This window comes from Schistocerca gregaria, chromosome 2 (genome assembly GCF_023897955.1).
Source record: "Schistocerca gregaria isolate iqSchGreg1 chromosome 2, iqSchGreg1.2, whole genome shotgun sequence".
NCBI lineage: Eukaryota > Metazoa > Arthropoda > Insecta > Orthoptera > Acrididae > Schistocerca > Schistocerca gregaria.
In genome coordinates, this window is record NC_064921.1 from 1,043,324,552 (window position 1) to 1,043,349,896 (window position 25,345).

The 25,345-nt window shown below is 42.6% G+C and overlaps 1 protein-coding gene across 2 annotated transcripts in view; it reads left to right on the forward strand.

Moving 5' to 3' along the window:
- Window positions 1-25,345, forward strand: part of LOC126335559 (UDP-glucosyltransferase 2-like) — a 470,415-nt gene that overhangs the window by 394,878 nt on the left and 50,192 nt on the right. The window contains exons 2-3 of one of the 2 annotated variants that reach the window (XM_049998977.1): window positions 8,108-8,286; window positions 12,995-13,173. The exons of the other annotated variant lie outside the window; for it this stretch is intronic. Of the exons in view, the coding sequence (XP_049854934.1) occupies window positions 8,108-8,286; window positions 12,995-13,173 (358 nt within the window). The remainder of the gene's footprint in view (window positions 1-8,107; window positions 8,287-12,994; window positions 13,174-25,345) is intronic. 2 annotated transcript variants of the gene reach the window in all.

A 25,345-nucleotide genomic window follows, 5' to 3' on the forward strand; every position in this document is an offset into this window, starting at 1 on the left:
ACCAGTCTCAGGACTGAAGACCACAACAACAACAACAAGAACCATTAAAATACCTCATGCCTTTAGCGCCCTACCATTCTCCATCAACGTTTGCTCAGGCCGTTAACTGTCTAGAGTCTCATTCAAGGTGCGTCAGGTTGTAATAAAATCTTTAATAATTTTCTATGTACGAAAAATAGATGAGGGAGTAACCTGTCCTCTATCATTGTGTTCGATATTTATTCTAAAGAATATCTTGCCTGTTTGTGCATGTGACACCACTGTTAGGATTAGTGCAACAATTGCAGTAAGGCTAAACTAATTGATATACGTGAGTTACCTATATTTTTATGATGTAAAGCTTTTTTGTGAACATTTACAATAAACAATTTGGTGATTTGTTGTAAATGCCATTCATGATTCATAAGCAGAAAGTATTACTGGTAGCCTAGTTGTACTAACTGTAGATGTGAATATCTGTCATGACAGTCTTTGGTCTCATATTATTCCTTTGCACTCAGTATTGTGACCTTGCGGCGGCCCGGCTCTTTCCGTCCCATTACGACGGACCTGCACCTGCCTGTGAACATTGTCTCAGCAGATCATCAGTAGGAAAGCCCAGTGAAACCTACTGTACTTCGACGTGAACCAGGCTGCAATTAAAGTCACTAATCTACGTTTCAGGAGAAAGATTTCACACAAGTGAAAGGTTGGAAATTTTGTCCTCAATTAATATATTCTGAAAATTAGGTGAACAAGTGTCACTGCCAAGCCCGTGCTAGTCTTAACACAGTCACTCATAAACCCTTTCAAACACGTTAGCAAGTTTATGGTGTTGAATTTCCCGAAAACGTAATAGCTAGAAAACTACAGATTGTTTTTGATTGATAATGCTCGCCAAACATTAAGTCTGTCGGTACCAAATGCACAAAGTTTTTAGCCACCGATGTGCACAATACGCCACGCGGAATTTATGTCTTTTCTCATCACAAAATTCACTTAAAAATTCCGAAATTTCTACACGCCCATCGGAATAATTATGCCGTCACTTTACCACACTTTTGATGTATGTAACACTGCTAGATCCGGCAACTTATCGTTTCCATCGGAACTACTGCTACACACGTCCGAATTGTTTCATGGCTAGGCTCCCACACTTCTCTAGAATACTCTCGGTCTTCTTTACTAGGAGAGAAAGGCAATCGAAGAATATGCTTTACCATTGGTCAGATTACTCAACAGCCAATAGCAAAACAACATTCTCTCTCGTCAATCCACGCTTTTCATCAATAACCAGTCGCAGAATAGTAAACCTAACGACGGCACTTTTTACCGACGTAATTATCTAATATGCTGAAGTTTTGCTTATGCATAAAGTTATTTACTATTGTTATTTATAATTGAGTTAACTTTCCCTTTACCATAAACTTACTTTCCAAATCTGTTCTTCAAAAATCCTTATTGTCCATATCCATAATTTTTCGATATGTTTCCACACTAAATCTTACTACATAACTCGTTAAACAATTATCTTCATATCAACCTCAAACCACACTCACGCATTATTCATACTGCTAACACACATTTATGACATTTAACATACACAAAAAGACATAATAACACTTTATGAAAATACTAGAACACTTCATGAAAAATATTCTATTACTTTAGTGCACTGTAGTGGGCACAATCGAAACTAAAATCACCGTCCCCCTATCCAATACTGTCCTCTATAGGCTGATACACAAAATACGTGCGCGTCCAGTCTCGTGTCACCATCTGCCACTATCCAGCTCTGAGACACATCTCCCACTTAACCGCCTCCAAGGCAAGATCGTTATACGGCGCTACGCCTCAACCTTTGCTTAATTAATGTGCCTAAATACTACGGGCATCTGAGTTTTGTTGTATATTCTGTAAAACGTGCATGACACTTTGCAGATGCACATACTTTGCTATACTCCTATGGTCAAATATTCATTTTGTTCTGGTTAAATATCATTAAGTATATTTCACATTGATTTTACGTGCCAGGGAATTCATATCAGGGCAATCGGCAATATCCTTTCTTCCAGGAGTGCTAGTTCTGCAAGGTTTGCAGGAGAGCTTCTGTGAAGTATGGAAAGACGCTGTGAGGAGCGGGTTGGGAATCGTGCTTGGGTAGCTCAGCTGTAGAGCACTTGTCCGTGAAAGGCGAAAGTCGCGAGATCGAGTCTATGGCTGGCACACAGTTTTAATCAGCCAGGAAGTTTCATGTCAGCGCACACTCCGCTGCAGAGTGAAAGTTCATTCTCGTTATCTCATATTGTTGACATTACTTGTCTTATGGCCAATTGTTGTAAAGTGTACTTTGAGATCAAACAGTTGTGATCAGTCAAAGTTACTTTTATAATTATGTGTAATGTCTAGTCTTTCATTAATAACTGATGAATTGATAATTGGTTAGTAAAACCTCCAGCACCAGTAACTCCCCACTGCCACGCTCCCTATCATGTGACTGTGGTTGGACAAATGTCGTAAAGCAGGGCCTACAACGTACGGCATACCAAACTTTACGCATGCAGCGTATGTGGGCCATGTGCGAGACAAATCTATGCCAGTCAATTGGCTTTGCTCGGTTCTTTTGGGAAGCACCCAAAACATCGCGACGCCTCACTTAGCATTGCGGTGCGGCATTTTCCATTCAGCACAACTCTGTGAGTACGGTAGAGTCGTAGTGTCAGCGCTCTTTACGTTTCGCTACCTGTTCATAGCCGAAATAGGTGTAGAGGTCCAGTCGCTGTTGGCACAAAAAGAATTAGTCTAGCGATCGATGGTCATAGCGACGTGTATTGCTATGGAACGATTTTACAGCACCATGTAGAAAGAATTTAGGCGTTAAATGACTACGAAACAGCAAAAAATTACAACTATTGACAGACCAGTTGCAACGGCTCTTTCGCGTTCTCGTCAGTACGGTACCAGAACGTTTAAGTTCTACCACTGTAAAGACGGAAGATCCGCTATTCGGAATGTCAGAACTGTGCAGTAAGTAGCGGCAGGAACACCACCACAAAATCACGCAGCTCTAACACTCCAAACCATCGACTCTCGGAGAGAGATTTTAACCATATTGTACCTAATGGTAAAGTATCGAACTATTTTTCTCCGAATCATACAGTTTGGGGGAAAAACAGTGTGAATAATTACTTTTGGAAACCTTTTATCAGACAAAGCCTGTTATAACAATAAACTGTTTCGCTTGATTAAGGGCCGTCAGCCCAAATCGGGCACAGTGTCTACACAAAAAGATGAAGTCAGTTTTCGACACTGAATAAATAACTACTTTCACATACTACGGTCACTTGGCAGTAAGTGCTATTAGTCCCACTTTCTGTTACTTACGGAATTTATCACTATACTTCTGTAATTATTTAAAGAAGACACACATATGTTTCAACAAGGATACAAAAAAATATTAAACTTATAGCTATCATTCATATGACCAAAACTATTATTTAACACGACTAAATTTCATTTCTTTAGGACGGTTATTTGTTAATGTTTTACTAACACCAATATTTGTCTGGCTTTCTTTGACATGGAAAAGCAAAAAAAAAAAAGGCTCTGAGCACTATGGGACCCAACTGCTGTGGTCATCATCAGTCCCCTAGAACTTATAACTACTTAAACCTAACTAACGTAAGGAAATCACACACATCCATGCCCGAGGCAGGATTCGAACTTGCGACCATAGCAATGGAAAAGCAACACGAATAATTACTGTTAAGATGGTTGCAGTTAAACAATTATGTTACTTTACTTTCAGAAATGCTATTGAAAACTTATCCTCATGGTCACGCAAAGCGGTGGCCCTTAAACTGATACGTACAAACTTTACTATTTAATAATGATTTTCAGAATTTGCTATCAAAACAGTACTGTTGTCAGTAATTTAATATCATTCAAGCTTCAATAAACATCACGATACTCGGAATAAATTCGTTTAGGTAAGGACCCTACTGAGGTAAACGACATAGGAAAATCACGGTTAAACACAAACCTACATTTAACACTCATATTCCACTGATTGAAGATGGATGGTTCATACTGTGATACACTTCTAAATAAAGTACTTTGCCTGTTACTGATGTCGAAGGTGGCGTGAGGCGGTGCTGCCGGCCGCGGTGGTCTCGCGGTTCTAGGCGCGCAGTCCGGAACCGTGCGACTGCTACGGTCGCAGGTTCGAATCCTGCCTCGGGCATGGATGTGTGTGATGTCCTTAGGTTAGTTAGGTTTAAGTAGTTCTAAGTTCTAGGGGACTAATGACCACAGCAGTTGAGTCCCATAGTGCTCAGAGCCATTTGAACCATTTCTTTTTTGAGGCGGTGCTGCGTAGTAACATTGCGCAGGTACGGCTCTTGATGTACACAGCTCTGTCTTCCTCTTGGTGGCGACGATAAAATTGCAGATTTCTGAGCTATTAATTTATTGCCGTACTGCGCCAATCATGTAGAACACGTCCGAGGCCAAAACCCAGTGCCTCTAGTGCTTGACCAACGTAATGCGTGTTCACCACCTGCAGGGCAGCTACCGACCGTCTGAGCCACACGCGCGCCAAATCTAACTCGCGCGCCCCACCACCTTTTCCATTCCACCACAGAACGGAGTTCCGTTCTACCTATGATCCCTACACCTTTTCATTTTACACTCCTGCTTACAAAAACGCTAAGTATGAACCATCTGCAATTGCATGACAGTATATACACACAAAATTGACATAATTAATTACAGTTGTACTTGAAATATTACAGAATTATTTACAAAATATGTTTTGATACATTTATTCCACCAATGTCAAAGAGATTATTTTAAACAGATAAACTACACTTAATAAAAGCTTACGCTCGTTATAGTATTTGCTTAATTTTTCAAAATTATTACGTAACAAAAAATTTTAAAATATACAGATTAATGGCAGGATTATATTTACAATAGCATTACACGGTTTCTTTGTTCATCAAGAAGTACTTTGTGCTAAATTTTTGCTAAATTTTCAGCCATGGAGTACTATAAGAAATTGATAGTACAAATAGTAAAATCTTTTAAGTGACACACATAATTGCATTGACAACAGCAACAATTTGTAGTGGTAATGAGCTAAGAGTATGGAGACCTCATACAATACTGAAAAGTGCATTGGTTAAAACAATTCGCATGCCTCAACGATTTTTTAATTTAAAACTGGCTATTATTAAATTTATAAAGGAAAAAGGAGTGCAAGATAGAAAACTGGAACGTGCGGAATGGACTGCTTATTTCTCATTTTAAATGGACTTGCCTGTACGGTGCCCATAGTGAGACATTGCAAGGTAGCTACTTTATGATTTGATGGGGGATGATTTTAAAAAATCGCGTTGTGGAACGGACATATTCTGACCAAAAGAGTGCCTCTTCCTAAGCTCACTGACGATAAAGAAAGCTTGGGGTCTGAAGAATTCATTGTGACCTTGCAAGAATTACAAGCATAGATTTATAAAAGTTTTGAGGACACTGTCAGTCTTACATCTGTTTTCGAGCTGTTTCCCATTTCAGTTGAAAGCGCACCAATGCAGCTGACTGACCTCGGTGGTTAAGTCCTAGTTTTAATGAGAAATCTTTTTACGTTAAAACCGTCCAGGAGCTCTACATTGCTTTCCTCGGGTGGATTTTTCAACTCACCATAATGAGGCTGCAAAAGTGGCACAATATTTCGATCCACATATTTTCGACCATCAAACTAAATAGTCAACATTACGTGGCAACGGTATGGCGACTGTTTGTGCCAAATAAAATTATATTCTGTCTTCGGCGTGCCAAAAATAATTAATTAACACTGGAATCTTGTTTGGTTCGTGATCTGTGTTACTGAGAAATGTGACACATGAAACCATTTCCTACGCACTGCAACTGTACTGCCACTTAAATATGGCGCGTTAGCTGTTTTCCCCTCTCCCCCTCCTAGCGCGCAGACAGCGAGGCGTGGCGATATGAGAAATGTGAAGACCGGCTGATCTCCTTGGCGAGCAGAAATCTCGGCAACCCCTGTTCTGCAGTATGTTATCGTTGTGACAAATATGATTCGCTATCTCCCGTGCTGTGCGGTGTGATGACACAGGACTAGGAACCTCAGAAACATTACGCACAGCAAATAATGGCGGCATATGTTGTAAAAGGGTAGGTTTGGAACTTCTTACCCTCATGAAGACTTAAGTGTACTTAGAAATTTCAGTATATTTAATGTAAATTCACATATTTACAGCTATCAACCAATTTTTCTGTTACACACACACACACACACACACACACACACACACACACACACAGTACGATGTTATGTATGACATTCATCAGAGTAGACTGAAAGGAAATGTTGTTGTTGTTTTGGTCTTCAGTCCTCAGACTGGTTTGATGCAGCTCTCCATGCTACTCTATCCTGTGCAAGCTTCTTCATCTCCCAGAACCCACTGCAACAAACATCCTTCTGAATCTGCTTAGTGTAGTCATCTCTTGGTCTCCCTCTACGATTTTTACCCTCCACGCAGCCCTCCAATACCAAATTGGTGATACCTTGATGCCTCAAAACATGTCCTGCCAACCGATCCCTTCTTCTGGTCAAGTTGTGCCACAAACTTCTCTTCTCCCCAATCCTATTCAATACTTCCTCATTAGTTATGTGATCTACCCATCTAATCTTCAGCATTCTTCTGTAGCACCACATTTCAAAAGCTTCTATTCTCTTCTTGTCCAAACTGTTTATCGTCCATGATTCACTTCCATACATGGCTACACTCCATACAAATACTTTCAGAAATGACTTCCTGACACTTAAATATATACTTGATGTTAACAAATTTCTCTTCTTCAGAAACGCTTTCCTTGCCATTGCCAGTCTACATTTTATATCCTCTCTACTTCTACCATCATCATTTATTTTGCTCCCCAAATAGCAAACCTCCTTCACTACTTTAAGTGTCTCATTTCCGAATCTAATTCCATCAGCATCGCCCGACTTAATTCGACTACATTCCATTATTCTCGTTTTGCTTTTGTTGATGTTCATCTTATAACCTCCTTTCAAGACACTATCCATTCCGTTCAACTGATCTTCCAAGTCCTTTGCTGTCTCTGACAGAATTAGGATGTCATCGGTGAACCGCAAAATTTTTATTTCTTCTCCATGGATTTTAATACCTACTCCAAATTTTTCTGTTGTTACCTTTACTGCTTGCTCAATATACAGATTGAATAACATCGGGGATAGACTACAACCCTGTCTCACTCCCTTCCCAATCACTGCTTCCCTTTCATGTCCCTCGACTCTTATAACTGCCATCTGGTTTCTGTACAAATTGTAAATAGCCTTTCGCGCCCTGTATTTTACTCCTGCCACCTTTAGAATTTGAAAGAGAGTATTCCAGTCAACATTGTCAAAAGCTTTCTCTAAGTCTACAAATGCTAGAAACGTAGGTTTGCCCTTCCTTAATCATTCTTCTAAGATAAATCGTATGTTCAGTATTGCCTCACGTGTTCCAACATTTCTACGGAATCCAAACTCATCTTCCCCGAGGTTGGATTCTACTAGTTTTTCCATTCGTCTGTAAACATTTCGTGTTAGTATTTTGCAGCTGTGACTGATTAAACTGATAGTTCTGTAATTTTCACATCTGTCAACACCTGCTTTCTTTGGGATTGGATTGATTATATTCTTCTTGAAGTCTGTGGGTATTTCGCCTGTCTCATACATCTTGCTCACCAGATGGTAGAGTTTTGTCAGGACTGACTCTCCCAAGGCCGTCAGTAGTTCAAATGGAATGTTGTCTACTCCGGGGGCCTTGTTTCGACTCAGGTCTTTCAGTGCTCTGTCAAACTCTTTACGCAGTATGGTATCTCCTATTTCGTCTTCATCTACATTCTCTTCCATTTCCATAATATTTTAGTCGCTTGCCAGCAGACCATTGTGACACAAAACTGTTTACTTGAGTAGCATTATGGAATTTCATAACTTGTTTGCTAAGCAAATTTCAGCTGCATTATATATGTAGCTATTAAGTTTTCGACCTGAGTATACTGACGCGCAAGCTTTAGATGTAGTTCCGATTTCTTTCAGATTGCCGGGTTCTCTCGTATGTGCTGCTGCTGGTATTGGTGCACAGCTGCTTTGCCTCCAAGATACTGGTGGTCGCTCCGTCTCCGTCCATAAGTCACCAGAAACCGTTTCATATACTAACTGAGGCTTTACTTCAACGAGGTCACAAGATCACTTTTTTCACTCCGAATCCTCTAAAGGTAAGTTTGCATAAAAACTCGTTTTAAGAAAGCTGCAGTATAGTCTACCGTAGTGATATCCTGTAGAGAATCTCGTCCCGTAACATCTTATGTATGATAAACCTGCGCCGGCCGGCGTGGCCGAGCGCTTCTGGGCGCTTCAGTCTGGAAGCGCGCTTCCGCTATGGTCGCCGGTTCGAATCCTGCCTCGGGCATGTGTGTGATGTCCTTAGGTTAGTTAGGTTTAAGTAGTTCTAAGTTCTAAGATGTTGAGTCCTACAGTACTCAGACCCATCTGAACCATTTTCATAAACCTGCAACGTAAGCAAGATAATGGAAGTGAGAGTAACGTTCAGGAAGTTTCATTTCTGGGCAGTCAGATATAAAACATCTTAGCAGAGGATACATGCAAGGTTAGGTCTGAACGTTCCGCTGATGACTACGTCATTGCACATGGAGCATAGGTTCGGAATGCGGTATGATGGGTCTGGAACTCGACTGGCTTTGTTTTCAAGGGAGTCATCCCTCAATCTGCCTTTATCAATATAGCAAAGATATCAAAGTGAATAGACGGACGAGATTTGAACCACACTGCCTTCGTGCTTGCATTTAGGCAGCATCACGCACAAATATGTGTTAGATTGTCGTAAATTTATAGCAAACAATCTCACAAGTCAAATCTCTCAGTGTATATTATCCTTCAGTGGATTTTCATCGAAGGGAAAGTATTCATTTCTCTTGTCTGCGTTACGTTGCAAGAACTGTTACGAAGCATCGCCACAGTTGTTGATATTATCTCACCAGACGTCCCTGATAAGAATCGTACCAGACCTGGAAGTTCCTCGAATTACACGTGAAGCGGGCTATGAAAAGCCTTAAATTCGATGCAAAATAAACGGATGGTTATGCTGCAGACTGCAGTGCGTACAGCGTTGGCACAGCTATAGCAGTATTAAGTCGTTCATAGACATGCACGTATTCTACACAGATTGTCGATCTGGAAAAAATCACTGCGTTGGTAAGAGCCACTCACCTACCAAACGGATTGGTTGGAGACGAAAAAGTAGTGCAGCACAAGACGAGAGTCATCCCCCCAGCGATTGGCAATGAGAACACTGAGAGGCCTGCTAGTAGCATGGTCACCGATGGTGTGCGTTCTTCCGGACATGTTCGAGAGAACACATACCATCTTCATATATACACTACTGACCATTAAAATTGCTACACCAAGAAGAAATGTAGATGATAAACGGGTATTCATTGGACAAATAAATTGTACTAGAACTGACATGTGATTACATTTTCACGCAATTTGCGTGCATAGATCCTGAGCAATCAGTACCCAGAACAACCACCTGTGGCCGTAATAACGGCCTTGATACCCCTGCTCATTGAGTCAAACAGAGCTTGGATGGCGTGTACAGGTACAGCTGCCCATGCAGCTTCAACACGATACCACAGTTCATCAAGAGTAGTGACTGGCGTATTGTGACGAGCCAGTTCCTCAGCCACACTATTGACCAGACGTTTTCAATTGGTGAGAGATCTGGAGAATGTGCTGGCCAGGGCAGCAGTCGAACATTTTCTGTATCTTGAGAGGCACGTACAGGACCTGCAACATGCGGTCGTGCACTATCCTGCTGAAATGTAGGGTTTCGCAGGGATCGAATGAAGGGTAGAGCCACGGGTCGTAACACATCTGAAATGTAACGTCCATTGTTCAAAGTGCCGTCAGTCCGAACAAGAGGTGACCGAGACCAGTATGGCGATGATGAACACACGCTTCCAATGTGCGTTCACCGCGATGTCGCCAAACACGGATGCGACCATCATGATGATGTAAACAGAACGTGGATTCATACGAATAAATGACGTTTTGCTATTCGTGCACCCAGGTTCGTTGTTGAGTACACCATCGCAGGCGCTCCTGTATGTGATGCAGCGTCAAGGGTAATCGCAGCCATGGTCTCCGAGCTGATAGTCCATGCTGCTGCAAACGTCGTTGACCTGTTCGTGCAGATGGTTGTTGTCTTGCAAACGTCACCATCTGTTGACTCAGGGATCGAGACGTGGCTGCACGATCCTTTACAGCCGTACGGATAAGATACCTGTCATCTTGACTGCTAGTGAAACGAGTCCGTTGGGATTCAGCACGGCGTTCCGTATTACCCTCCTGAACCCACCGATTCGATATTCTGCTAACAGTCATTGTATCTCGACCAACGCGAGCAGCTATGTTGCAATACGATAAACCGCAATCGCGGTAAGCTACAATCCGACCTTTATCAAAGTCGGAAGTTACGCATTTTTCCTCCTTACACGAGGCATCACAACAACGTTCCACCAGGCAACGCCGGTTAACTGCTGTTCGTGTATGAGAAATCTGTTGGAAACTTTCCTCATGTCAGCACGTTGTAGGTGTCGCCAACGGCGCCATCCTTGTGTGAATGCTCTGAAAAGCTAATCATTTGCATACCACAGCATCTTCTTCCCCTCATTATAATTTCGAGTCATCTTCGTGGTGTAGCAATTTTAATAGCCAGTAGTGTATAAAGGAGAAGAGTTTATCGCTTACTACGTTTACGCTGTTCGTGCTGTAAAACTGCCGCATAAATCCCTACGTTTCAATGTATTACTTCTTTACTACTAAACGTAATCGTGACACACTTCTCAGACAGTATTCACATATACCGTCGAATTTACGAGAAAAACTATATCTTGTACGTCACTTTGTTCGGTAGCTACGCCCTAGTCTATATATAGCAAAGATCTCATTGCGAATGACTGGACTGGATTTGAACCACTCAACTTGCTCACTTGCTTTCAGGCCACTACATCCTTCAGTAACCCTTACATTGTTGTACTGCAGAGAAAACCAAGTCGGAAGTGTAAATGGAGGGGGGTATCCCTAATGTCATCTGCAGCGGGGCATCAAGTGGACCCAACCGCGACGAACGAAGTCTTGTGCCACACCGGTATTCGAACCGGGATGTCCAAATTACTAGGCAGGTGCGGTAGCTATAGTGCCATCCGGTGCACAGAGTTATCGCAACTGCACCGACGATCTCGGGGCACCTCACAGCCGACCCAAACTCTCACCGAACGCCACCTATCCGCAGATATGGCACACACACTCGCTCGTCGCCGCTTATTCCCTTTTATGTCCTACTGCAGCTGAAGCAGGGATCCCCCTTCCATTTACATACAGTGTTTCACAGATGCAGTATCTGTGTGGCGTCTGTTCTTTCGAAGGAGCAGACGCCACGCATTCATATAATCTCGTGTCAGTTTCCTTGACCTGAAGCCGCTACTTCTCAATCAAGCAGCGCCTCACTCGACACTGCGAAGCAAAGTGTAGCCCGGTTCATTCCTCCTGGCAGTACCGGAAATCGAGATGCATGGAAAACCACCGCATGATGCGTTGACACTAGCTCTGCTCGCAACATTTCTCGCAGACAATACCCACATAAGCCGACAAATGTACCTATAAAAGTGCGTCACTGAACGACACATAGTTGAGGAAATATGACGTCAAATACTGAGGTGCGTGAAAAGCTGCCGCGTCATGCATGACCACTTTACTCCTTCTTTACTACTTACTCTACATCCATACTGCGCATGCCACCTGACGGTGTGTGGCGGAGGGTGTCTTGCGTACCTCTATAGGTTCTCCCTTTTATTCCAGTCTCGTATTGTTCGTGGAAAGAAAGATTGTGGGTATGCCTCTCTGTGGGCCTCTCTTTGATTTTATCCTTATGGTCTGTTCGCGAGATATACGTAGGAGGGAGCAATATACTGCTTGACTCCTCGGTAAAGGTATGTTCTCGAAATTTGAACAAAAGTCCGTACCGAGCTACTGAGCGTCTCTCCTGCAGAGTCTTCCACTGGAGTTTATCTATCATCTCCCTAACGCTTTTGCGATTACTAAATCATGTTGTAACGAAGCGCGCTGCTCTCCGTTGGCTCTTCTCTATCTCTTCTATCAACCCTATCTGGTACGGATTCCACACCGGTGAGCAATATTCAAGCAGTGGGCAAACAAATGTACTGTAACCTACTTCCTTTGTTTTCGGACTCCATTTCCTTTGGATTCTGTATGTTATCACCACGAATCGGTTTTCTGCTTAACTGCTCAAGATAGTTTTCAGATTATGCACTTAAAAAAATTTCACTGGATTCCACCCCGCGAGAGAGGCTTTCCGCCTTCACCAACTCCGCCAATCGCCTGTAGGAAGTGCGGATGACCTCTGAACCGAGACGGCGGGAGTCTTTGGTGCCAACATGAGCCACAATTTGCAGTCGGGTGCACCCAGTGCTCTCTATCGCTGCTGGTAGGGCCTCCTTTACATCTCAGATGAGACCCCCCGGCAAACAGACAGAGTGAACACTGGCCTTCTTCCCCGACCTTTCCGCTATTTCCCTAAGGGGCTCCATCACCCGCCTAACGTCGGAACTACCAATTACTAACAAACCCTTCCCCCCGTATACCTGCTCGGACCTTGCTGAAAGAGCGGCCACATGTCCACTCATAGGCAGAGCGGGCGATGCCACACGGCCAGCCTCCACATTGACCCTCCACCTCGTGGGTGTCACAGGTGATAATGAAACAAAAAATCTGCGTTCAGTTCCAAGAGTAAAATAAAAGTTGACAGTGACATCATACGGTTATTATGATTAGAAGTTTGTGTTAATTTCAACATTCTCTGAGTCATAAGTACGTTCTTTGCAGGTATCTCACGAGAATCTCACGGAAATTGACCTATCTGCAACTTACAAAGTTCCCAAGGACATTAATTTTGTACCCTGGGCCTACATGTCACCCCTGGAAACTCTGAACCTGATTATGGACTTAGGAGGAGAGGCGGTTCGAATGCAGTTGAATGAGCCAGTGGTACAGGATTTTATCAGGTAAGTCTTTTCCACACATATTGAGCTAGAACACCTGTTTCTTGGTAACATCACCCTCAAGATCTCGTGCAGAAACAGAATCATCTCTGTAAGAACGATCTCCGCTATCTGTGACACTGAAACGCGATGATATGTTTGCTTAAGTTCAGTCTATTATGTCGAATGATGTTACATTTTGTAGCAACTCATGGAGCGCACCAAGAATATTTCTAGCCCAGGAAAGGGTGGTCAGGATGATTTGTGGTGGCAGCTGTCAAGCTTCGTCCATGTTTTTGTTTACGAGTCTCCAAATTTCAACTCTGTTTAACCTGTACGCGTATTCCATAATTAGGTTGTTGTTGACTCAGTCAGAAAGAGACTCCGAAAAATTGGACGGAAAAACGATATGCACTAGGATAACCCTTTCTTAAGCGTACTACAAAACGATATGTTCTATTTGGGGGTTTCCAGCGGTCTGAAGATAAAAATCGTTGCACATTCCTTCTATTTTGTACATCAAAGCGCCGCAGCACTACAGAAAATTTTCCGTACATTTTTTTTTATTATTATATTCTCTCACAAAGTTTCGTATTTTATTAATTATTTTATTCCTTTATTTGAAAATTTTCTAAGTAGCATACTATAAACTATGCAGAGACTCCTTCCACGAGCAAAAAGTTTTCCATCACGTGGTCCCAGGGAATACGTTAAATAAATTAGTAAAATGAAAAACAGATTGAAGACGCAAATTATGTGAAGACATTCAGCAGTCTTGGATCTGCACACTTTATTTGCAGTCATATATTCTGAATTCACAAAGTGACCGCTTTCGGTGCATAAGGCCATACGGCCGTTGATCATCACATAGTAGTGCAGTGGGATGCTTCTCTTTGTGACAAAAAGGGCTCAAAACACGGACGATGGCCCTTGTTACCTTTAATGTGGATAGAATTTCGTCGCTTTACCATTAAGTGTCTTTTAAAATTAAAATAAATACATACATTTTCCCTAATGATATTAATCAACCCAATGCAAATGTTAAATGTGCTGTACTTAGGAACAAACTACGATAAATACCGAGTCACAGCACAGTATTTTGTTCCTAATAATGTTTAATGTATTCAAAATATTCATATTAATTCGATAAGTGGTGAAACCAACTACTCCATTCAGTCGTTAGAAATTGAGTCGAGAACGCAGTAAAGCTATTAGGGAATAGTCACTCCATAAAATTAAAGAATTTAAAACAGCTCGTGAAACGCATGCTGCCTTTACAGCTAAAGGTTAGCCTAAATGAAGATAAATCGCGTGTCTTCTCACACCTAAAAAGGGTCACACCAACACACAACGCTACAACCGAAGCATAGATTAGTAGCAGAAAAAATCTAAGTCCGTCACAGGCCAACCTGAGTTAAAGTCCAACCTCAGTGTACAGAATCAGACTCCCAAACCTACTCCAGCCAAAAAACTTCACAAGTTCAGCCGATCTGCTAGCAGAAAATAATCATAATCCTAACTAGTGCCGAATTACTTTTAGTCCACAGTGAATTTGCACGAAGTACTGCTGTCCCACTACCAACGACCAAAAAAACTTCTGTCTTCCAACACGCGGCTGGACAACGCTCAGAATCACGTCTATGTGGGCTAACGAAATGGTTCCGAACACTTTTCTCGAGCAAGACAGCCGCAGAGTACTGTAGTCTCGGTTCACCCCTTCCCCCAAAATGCAGTACCTACGTCACTTACAAGTATCATATTGTCACCAGCTTAACTTCCACATTTTGATACATAAATAACATCCTCATTGTAGCGTTAAAGGGGCGACAAAATTCTGGCTCGTATCGGTATTCTACGTTTAATTCTACATGCAATATTTCATCCTGTATTTAAGATTAAATAAAGGATGATCAAACAGTCAGTATAAATTTGAAAACTGAATAAATCACGGAATAATGTAAATAGAGCGGTACAAATTGACACACATGGTTGGCCGGCCGAGGTGGTGAGCGGTTCTAGGCGCTACAGTCTGGAACCGCGCGACCACTACGGTCGCAGGTTCGAATCCTGCCTCGGGCATAGATGTGTGTGATGTCTTTAGGTTAGTAAGGTTTAAGTAGTTCCTTCTAGGGGACTGATGACCTCAGAAGTTAAGTCTGTTAGTGCTCAGAGCCATTTGAACCATTTGACACACATGCTTGGAATGACAAGGGGTTTTATTAGAACAAAAAGAATACAAAAGTTCAAAAAATGTCCGTCAGATGGTGCTTCATCTAATCAGAATAGCAATAATTAGCATAACAAAGTAAGACAAAGCAAAGATGTTCTTTACAGGAAATTCTCAATATGTCCACCATCACTCCTCAACAATAGCTGTAGTCGAGGAATAATGTTGTGAACAGCACTGTAAGTTACGGTGAGGCATTGGCGTTGGATGTTGTCTTTCAGCATCCCTAGAGATGTCGGTCGATCACGATACAGTTGCGACTTCAGGTAACCCCGAAGCCAATAATCGCACAGACTGAGGTCTGGGGACCTGGCCAAGCATGACGAAAGTGGCGGCTCAGCACACGATCATCACCAAACCACGCGCATCTGTCGGACATTATGCGAACTTTGTTTTTTTTAGTTCTAATAAAACCCCGTGCAAATCCAAGCAAGTGTGTCAATTTTTACCTGTCTATCTACATTATTCCGTGGTTTATTAATTATTAAATTTACACTGACTTTTTGATCACCCGGTAACTGCAAAACTTCCTTGTAATGCTCGTAAACCGTTCATACTTTTCGTGCTGTCAAAAACTGCAATTACGGATATGACACCACATCCTCATCAGATATGTACGCTTCTTCCCAGTGCACTATTCAGAATTGAGATATCTGTAACAGGTCACAAATTATGGGCAAAACAATGCTATTTTAAAGGAAGTTAATGAAGCACCCAATATAAGTTCAAAATCTTAATATCCAAGGATGGGAATGGAAATGAGCGTTTGTCGTCATTGGCCGGGAGGCCCCTTACGAGGCAGGTCCGACCGCCTTGGTGTAGGTCTGATTACATTCGACGCCACTTTGGGCAACCTGCGCGCCGGACGAGGATGAAGTGATGATGAACACAACAAATACAATGTAATCTTTCACGGCCGGTATTGTCTTCACTTAAAGGTTAGCCACAGTGCATAAACCTGAGATTCCGTTGAGGCCAATTGTCAGCGCTATAGGCGGTCATATACACGACTTAGCAAGACACCTTGCCTCATTGCTGCAATCTTGTGTTGGTAGAACGGGCAGTCATATTAAAAATTCAGCTCATTTCATTGACAAGTTAAAGGAACAAGCGTGAGCCCCGATGACATCCTCGTCAGCTTTGACGCTGTGTCGTTATTTACCATGATTCCGGTAAACGAAGCTATCTTATGCATAGCGAATATTTTTCCTACCTATATTATGGGATTATTCCGACACTGCCTCACCACAACCTACTTTTAATAAAATAATAACTTTTATGAACAGATTGACGGGGTGGCCCTGGGCAGTCCTCTCAGTCCTGTTGTGGCTAACTTATTTCTGGAGACTTTTGGATAACGAGCTTTGCAGACTACCAGTAAGAGACCAACCAGATGGTATCACTACCGTGATGACACGTTCGTAGTATGGACATACGGAGCAGAGGAGTTGGATGCCTTCATGACACGTTTAAACAGCATTAACCCGAAAATCCAATTTACTGTGGAGACGGAAAGGAATGGGCAATTGAATTTCCTGGATGTGCCTGTGATTAAACGACGGGACGGAAAGTTGGGCCATAAGGTGTATAGAAACGTCACACATACTGATCGTTATCTAGATAAAGATTCAAACCACTACCCTCGCCAAAAAAGGGGGTGTAGTGAAAACCTTGGTAGACAGAGCGTACAAAATTTGTGAACCGGTTTATTTAAAAGATGAGACTGAACACCTACGGTCAACGTTCGTGAAGAATGGCTATTCTAACAAGGATATAGATCGAGCACTTCGCTCTAGGCAGAGAATCAGGAACAACGACTAACAACAGTCACCCAAGGGCAAAGTTTTTCTTCCGTTCATCAGTAAGGTCACAGATCGCATTCAGAAAGTTTTAAGCAAGTATAGGGTGGAAAGTATTTTCAGACCCACCAATAAAATAACAGAATATTTAAGATCGGAAAAAGATGCACGACACCCTTTGGCTACGCAGGGGTTATATAAAATTCCTTTATTTGTGGACAGGTTTATATCGGTACTACAAAGAAAAGTGTGAACACCCGTCTTGTTGAACATAAAAGGAATTGCCACCTGGGTCACACGGATAAATCGGCCTTAGCGGAACATGTTTACCAGGAAGGTGATCATGAAATAAAATTCAGCGAGACGAGCGTCATATCAAAAACCTCGCATTATTATGCACGCTTGTATACAGAGGCTATCGAGATTGATAAACACCGTAATAAATTCAACAGGAAATACGAAGGTGTTAAACGGGATAAAATTTAGATGTCAGCGTTGCACCGCAAGCGTGACGATCGATTACTTTCAATCGAGAATGTTGCCATTAGCAGAGACAATCTCATAGCCAACGCCACGTGATCTACAGTGGCGCCCTCTGTACTGCCTATATAATCAGCGCTTCCTCGAGTTCTCTCCGCAGTTGGCCGCTGTACCTCAGAGGTTGTCTCCCGCAGTCGGAGACGAAACGTCAGGGCAGAGTATTATACTTCGACCACGGCCTATCAGCCCGGAAGTTTTAAGTGAAGAAGACAACACAACACGCAGCCCCTGAGCGGAGAAAATCCACGACACAGCCGGGAAGCGAACCCGGGCCCGCAGGACGACACTCCCTCACTCTGACCACTCAGCTATCGGGGCGGACACAACTAAGGATGGAATGTAGTATGTATCGATCTCCGCTAACACATACCGTCCTGCTGGACGTGCACTTGTCTAGCGTCAGATTTTATATCAATTTTGAGTTAAAATCTAATTAAAATGCTTGACACAGTCTAATTTATTACGATACAGAACATCTTAATGTACTCTCTCCAGTGACATTAACATGGCCGCCTGCCAAAAGCCTGAGTTAACCATCTGCAGTGCGGACCGCCGCGAGACGTAAAGGAGGACAGTGGATGAGTTTCTGGAAGCATGCCGCCAACGATGTGGAGCAACACTGACGTCAGTGCCATTGACAGCTCGGCGGAGGATCCGTGGTGTGAACAACCCTATCGCAGTGACCCCACAGGTTCTTAATGGGGGAGTTTGGTGATCAGTCAGCCTCGCCCCAGTGCTCGCCTAGCCACGCACCGACACTAAAAATTGTCAGACACGTTGCATTGTCGTGCTGGTAGTCGGGATGGTGCTGAGCGAAAACAAACAGTGCGTGAGGATGGGCGCACTTGTGTTGGCCCATTGCGCCTTCCAGAATAATGAGATCACCTTGGGAATTCCACGAAGCCACCGGGCGAGATGGCGCAGTGGTCAGCACATTCGACTTGCATACGGGACGACGACAGTTCGAACCTGTGTGCTTCCATCCTGATTTAGGTTCGCCGTGATTTCCCCTAATCGCTTCAGGCAAATGCCGGGATGGTTCCTTTGAAAGGACACGGCCGACGTCCCACATCCTACCCTAATCCAATGGGACAGATGATCTCGCTTTTCGGTACCCTCCCCTAAATCAACGAACTGCAACCAACAGTCACGAACCCATTCCCCAAAAGTTACTCCTCGCTCCTCTGTCCTGGACCCCTCAGACGATGGTTGCAGGGTGTTTACTTTCAGAAAGTTCACGCCAGTGCAGTGTAAAATGTTATTTATCTCAAACGGGCACCCGTCGCCAAGCTGTTGACACCTTAGTCCACAGTGAATTTGCACGAAGTACTGCTGTCGCACTGCCAACGACCCAAAACACTTCTCTCTTTCTACACGCGGTAATCACTTCCTTGAAAATCTTGTAGGTGCTCCAGCCTTTAAATTCGTTAACAATGTTCCAATCATGGCGACACAGCATGAACCTTTCACTCATTCAGAAATATTTACGTTCGTTGTGTTAATATACGTATCGGCTGTTTTCTTAACAAAAAACAAAAAGTCCTTATGCTGGAGCATAGTAACCACAAATGGATTGTTAGGTGTCGCCTTTTCCATTACTTTCAAGTGACACTCTGTCGTTCTTACAGTCTCTTACGTCTTCAGTCTGGACAAAATCTATGTCACACGCTGCAGACAATTACAGGGCTTTGTTCTACTTGACTCCCTCTAGTCTCAGCAGTGGGCCGGCACACACCGCTCATACTATTTTTCACGCCATACGTGCTCTACTAGAAACGCTCGTAGCGCTTAGCCCGCTTTTCAGATTGTTGGCAGTGACACTTAGCTTAGTTCTTCGGGTATAGCTCAAAAAAATATTTTTCTTGGCACTAAGCCTGTTACTGATTCCCACCCTCCAATTTTCTTGTATCAGATATTATTTAAATTTTCAATTAAAATTCAATTTAAATGTATTTCGCAGCCTAATGAATTATGCTACAAATCCTTAATTCCTCGCTATAGATTGAGTTTCCGATCTCTTTTGTACATTAAATAATGAAAAGTTACGAAAACGGCGATGCAACATTCTACATATTCTGATTCCAACTTTAAATCTGCACGTCAGTAGAACCGTGATGCTTCCCTGTTTAATATGACGTATTGCGCTTCATTGTATCAGTTACAGCTTACGATCCATGAGCGCAAATACGAACAATACGCAAGAAGCAACTGAGCGTTAGTGGCGAAATTGACGTCACGTTCGCCCACCTTTGAATTTTTGACTGCTCTGTCCGATCCATCTGCTTGTGGCGGAACCGAGGCCACAATGCCTCAACGAAGGGAACTCTTTGTAGGCAGTAGCCAACGTGCCATTCCTTAGGCCCATTCCGGAGCGTGCCCGAAGTCATTCCCTTGGTCGCGTAGGCGCGACATCGAAGCGGTACTCATGATCCAAACGAAACCTCGCGCTTAAATATTTTTTTGTTTTGTTTGATGTCACAACCTTTCTTTTATTTCCGTCATTGTTTCTTCGATGTATGTATTGAACGTCCCTGGCTTACATCCTTTTCAATCCAAGCACTTCCCTCTTGGTTTTCCACTCTTATTGTTCTCTCTTGGTGCTTGTACATATCGCGTGTTACCCAACTGTCCCTATAGCTTACGCTTAATTTTCACAGAATGTAGAACATCTTGCTGCATTTGATGTTGTCGAATGCTTTTTCCAGTTCGACAGACCCAATGAGAATGTCTTGATATTTCTTCAGTCTTTCTTGCGTTATCAACCGCAACATCACAACCGCCTCTCTGATTCGTGTAAGCCTTCTTAAAGCCAAACTGCTTGTCATCTAATAGCTCTTCACTTTTCTTTTCCATTCTTCTGTGTATAATTCTTGTCGGCATCTGAGCTGCATGAGCTGTTAAGATCGGTTCTCTTCTGTTCTGGTTTTCCCACAATCCATGTTTCACTACCTGTTCTCCAATCACACATTCTCAGAAATGTATTCCTGAAATTAATGCGTATGTTTCATACCAGTAGAGCTCTGTTGGCCACTCTCACACTTGCTGGCTCTTGCAGTCTTCTGAAAGTGCTCCTCCGCAATTTTGATGGCCAAATGCCAGTCTCACAAGTTCCACGCACCAGTGTGAATGGTCGTTTTCCTACCACTTGCCCCAATGATTTTAAAAATTAAGATGGAATGTTGTCTATCTCGTCAGCATTATTTGATCTAAAGTCATCCAAAACTCTTCTAAACTCTGATTCTACTACTAGATCCCATCTCTCTTCCCTATCGACTCCTCTTTCTTCTGCTATCACGTCATCAGATCTCCCACTCATAGAGTCCTTCAATGTAATCTTTCCACCTATCACCTATGTCCTCTGCATTTAACAGTGGAATTGAAATTGCATTCTCACTCCCACCTCCCTTGGCATTAATTACTTTCCTCTCTACTGAGTCAGACCTTCCGACAGTCGTTAAGTTTTAGATTTCTTCACATTCAGATAGATTATATAATAGTAAGAAATAGATTGAGGAACCAGGATTTAATTGTAAGACATTTCCAGGAGCAGATGTAGACTCTGACCACAATCTATTGGTTATGATCTGTAGAATAAAACTTAAGAAACTGCAAAAAGGTGGGAATTTAAGGAGATGGGACCTGGATAAACAGTCTAAACCAGAGGTTGTACAGAGTTTCAAGGAGAGCATAAGGGACCGATTGACAGGAATGGGGGAACGAAATACAATAGAAGAAGAATGGGTAGCTCTGAGGGATGAAGTAGTGAAGGCAGCAGAGGATCAAGTAGGTAAAAAGACGAGGGCTAGTAGAAATCCTTGGGTAACAGTAGATATATTGGATTTAACTGATGAAAGAAAAAAATATAAAAATGCAGTAATTGAAGTAGGCAAAATTGCTAAGCAGGCATGACTAGAGGACAAATGTAAGGATGTAGAAGCGAGTATCACTAGGGGAAAGATAGATACTGCCTACAGGAAAATTAAAGAGACCTTTGGGGATAAGAGAACCACTTGCATGAACGTCAAGAGCTCGGATGAAAACCCAGTTCTAAGCAAAGAAGGGAAAGCAGAAAGGTGGAAGGATTACATAGAGGGTCTATACAAGGATGATGTACTTGAGGACAATATTATGGAAATGGAAGAGGATGTAGATGAAGATGAAATAGGAGATATGATACTGCGTAAAGAGTTTGACAGAGCACTGAAAGACCTAAGTCGAAACAACACCCCCGAGAGTAGACAACATTCCATTAGAACTACTGACGGCCTTGGGAGAGCCAGTCCTGACAAAACTCTACCATCTGGTGAGCAAAATGTATAAGACAGGCGAAATACCCTCAGACTTCAAGAAGAATATAATAATTCCAATATCAAAGAAAGCAGGCGTTGACAGGTGTGAAAATTACCGAACTATCAGTTTAATAAGTCACGGCTGCAAAATACTAACGCGAATTCTTTACAGACGAATGGAAAAACTGGTAGAAGCCCACCTTGTGGAAGATCAGTTTGGATTACGTAGAAATATGGGGACACGTGAGGCAATACTGACCCTACGACTTATTTTAGAAGCTAGATTAAGAAAAGGCAAACCTACGTTTGTAGCATTTGTAGACTTTGAGAAAGCTTTTGACAATGTTGACTGGAATACTCTCTTTCAAATTCTGAAGGTGGCAGGAGTAAAATACAGGGAGCGAAAGGCTATTTACAATTTGTACAGAAACCAGATGGCAGTTATAATAGTCGAGGGACATGAAAGGGAAACAGTGGTTGGGAAGGGAGTGATACAGGGTTGTAGCCTCTTCCCGATGTTATTCAATCTGTATATTGAGCAAGCAGTGAAGGAAACAAAAGAAAAATTCGGAGTAGGTACTAAAATCTATGGAGAAGAAATAAAAACTTTGAGATTCGCCGATGACATTGTAATTCTGTCAGAGACGGCAAAGGACTTGGAAGAGCAGTTGAACGGAATGGATTGTGTCTTGAAAGGAGGATATAAGATGAACATCATCAAAAGCAAAACGAGGATAATGGAATGTAGTCGAATAAAGTCGGGTGATGCTGAGGGAATTAGATTAGGAAATGAGACACTTAAAGTAGTAAAGGAGGTTTGCTATTTGGGGAGCAAAATAACTGATGTTGGTCGAAGTAGAGAGGGTATAAAATGTAGACTGGCAATGGCAAGGAAAGCATTTCTGAAGAAGAGAAATTTGTTAACATTGAGTATAGATTTAAATGCCAGGAAGTCATTTTTGAAAGTATTTGTATGGAGTGTAGCCATGTATGGAAGTGAAAAATGGACGATAAATAGTTTGGACACGAAGAGAATAGAAGCTTTTGAAATATGGTGCTACAGAAGAATGCTGAAGATTAGACGGGTAGATCACATAACGAATGAGGAAGTATTGAATAGGATTGGGGAGAAGGCAAGTTTGTGGCACAACTTGACTAGAAGAAGGGATCGGTTGGCAGGACATGTGTTGAGGCATCACGTGATCACCAATTTAGTATTGGAGGGCAGCGTGGAGGGTAAAAATCGTAGAGGGATACCAAGAGATGAATACACTAAGCAGATTCAGAAGGATGTAGGCTGCAGTAGGTACTGGGAGATGAAGAAGCTTGCACGGGATAGAGTAGCATGGAAGAGCTGCATCAAACCAGTCTCAGGACTGAAGACCACAACAACAACAACAAATTCTTCCTTCAACCACTTCCCCTTATCTTCCTTGAATTTCCTATTTATTTCATTCCTATGTGAGCTCTGCGTCACTATTCCCGAAATCCCCTGAACATTTTTGTGTTTCCTTCGCTCGTTGATCAACTGAAACATTACTTTCCATACCTGTGCTTTCTTTGCAGTTGCCGTCCTAGTATCGACATTTTTGTGTCCAAATTCAGTATTGCCCTTTTTACTGATGGCTATTTATCTTGAAGTAAGCTGCTTACTGAGCTTTTCATTATCACAGTATCAATAACCTCAGACAAATTCAAGCACATCTCATCATTCCTTAGTATGTCAGTGTCCCTTTACTTTGCCCGTTGATTCTTCCTCAGTCTCCTGTTAAACGTCAACCTGCTGTTCATTAAAATTAACATGTGACCTGAGTCTGTATCTGGCCCTAGATACGTCTTATAATCCAGTATCTGACTTCGGAATCTCTGCTTGACCATCATTTAACCTAACTGAAATTTTCCCATGTCTCCTGGCCTTTCGCGAGTATACCATCTCCACTTGTTATTCCTGCAGCGAGTATTCGCTCTTACAATCAATCTGAAATTTATTGCAGAATTCAATTAGTCATTCTCCTCTCTCAGTCTTACCACCAAGCCCATATTCTCACGTAACCCTTTCCTCTATTCCTTCCCCTGTAATCGCGTTCCAACCGCTCTTGACTATTAGATTTGCATCTCCCTTTACGTACTGAATTAACTGTTCAGTATGCTCATATGCGTTTTCTATGTCTTCATACTTTCCTTCGTCGGTCACCATGTACACCTGAACTGCTGTTGTGGGTGTGGATTTGCTGTCGATTTTGGTGTGAATAATCCTGTTACTGAACTGTTCATAGTAACTCACTGTCTTCCCTGCTTTCCTACTCGTACAGAATCCTGGTCTATTTATAAGATTTTCCGCTGCTGTTGATATTACCCTATACTTGTCTAACCAGGAATGCTAGTTTTCTCTCTATTTACCTTCAATGATCGCCATTACATTTGAATTCAGCCTTTGCATTTCCTTTTCGAGATTTTCTAGCTTCCCCACCACGTTCCAACTTCCGATGTTCCACGCCATGACTCGTACCACGTTATCGTTCCACTGGTTATTCAACTTTTTTTCATGGTCACCTCCTCCTTGACAGTCCCTTCCCGGAGATCCGAATGGGGGGCTATTCCGGAATCTTTTGCCAATGGAGAGATAAACATGATATTTTTTCATTTACAGACAACACGTCCTGCGGATACACATTATGTGCCTTTAATGCCCTAGTTTTCATTGCCTTCTGCACCCTCATGCTGCTGATCATTGCTAATTCTTCTGCCATTTAGGGACAGTTTCTCACTCCAAGAGAGAGAGAGAGAAAGTGTCCTGAACCTCAGTAAGAAAAAGTGTTTCAAATGGCTCTGAGCACTATGCGACTTAACGTCTGAGGTCATCAGTCACCTAGAACTTAGAAGTAATTAAACGTAACTAACCTAAGGACATCACACACATCCATGCCCGAGGCAGGATTCGAACCTGCGACCGTAGCGGTCGCACGGTTCCGGACTGCGCGCCTAGAACCGCGAGACTACCGCGGCCGGCTGCGTAATCTGTACGGATACCACTTCACAGTTGTTGGCAGCACTTTTTGAGCGGTAAAACATACAATGTTCCGCTCTCGTGACATCATCGTAATGCTCTTCGGCTTACTAACCGAACCCGCAGCTCTGTAGCTTCTATTAATCCAACCTAGTGTGGCTCCGGGCCGACGAGCGACGACGAGGAATTATCGAATTTTCTTAAAGCCAGTTCTTCCGTGGATAACGTATACACTACTGGCCATTACAACTGCTACACCACGAAGATGACGTGCTGCAGACGCGAAATTTAACCGACAGGAAGAAGATGCTGTGATATGCAAATGATTAGTTTT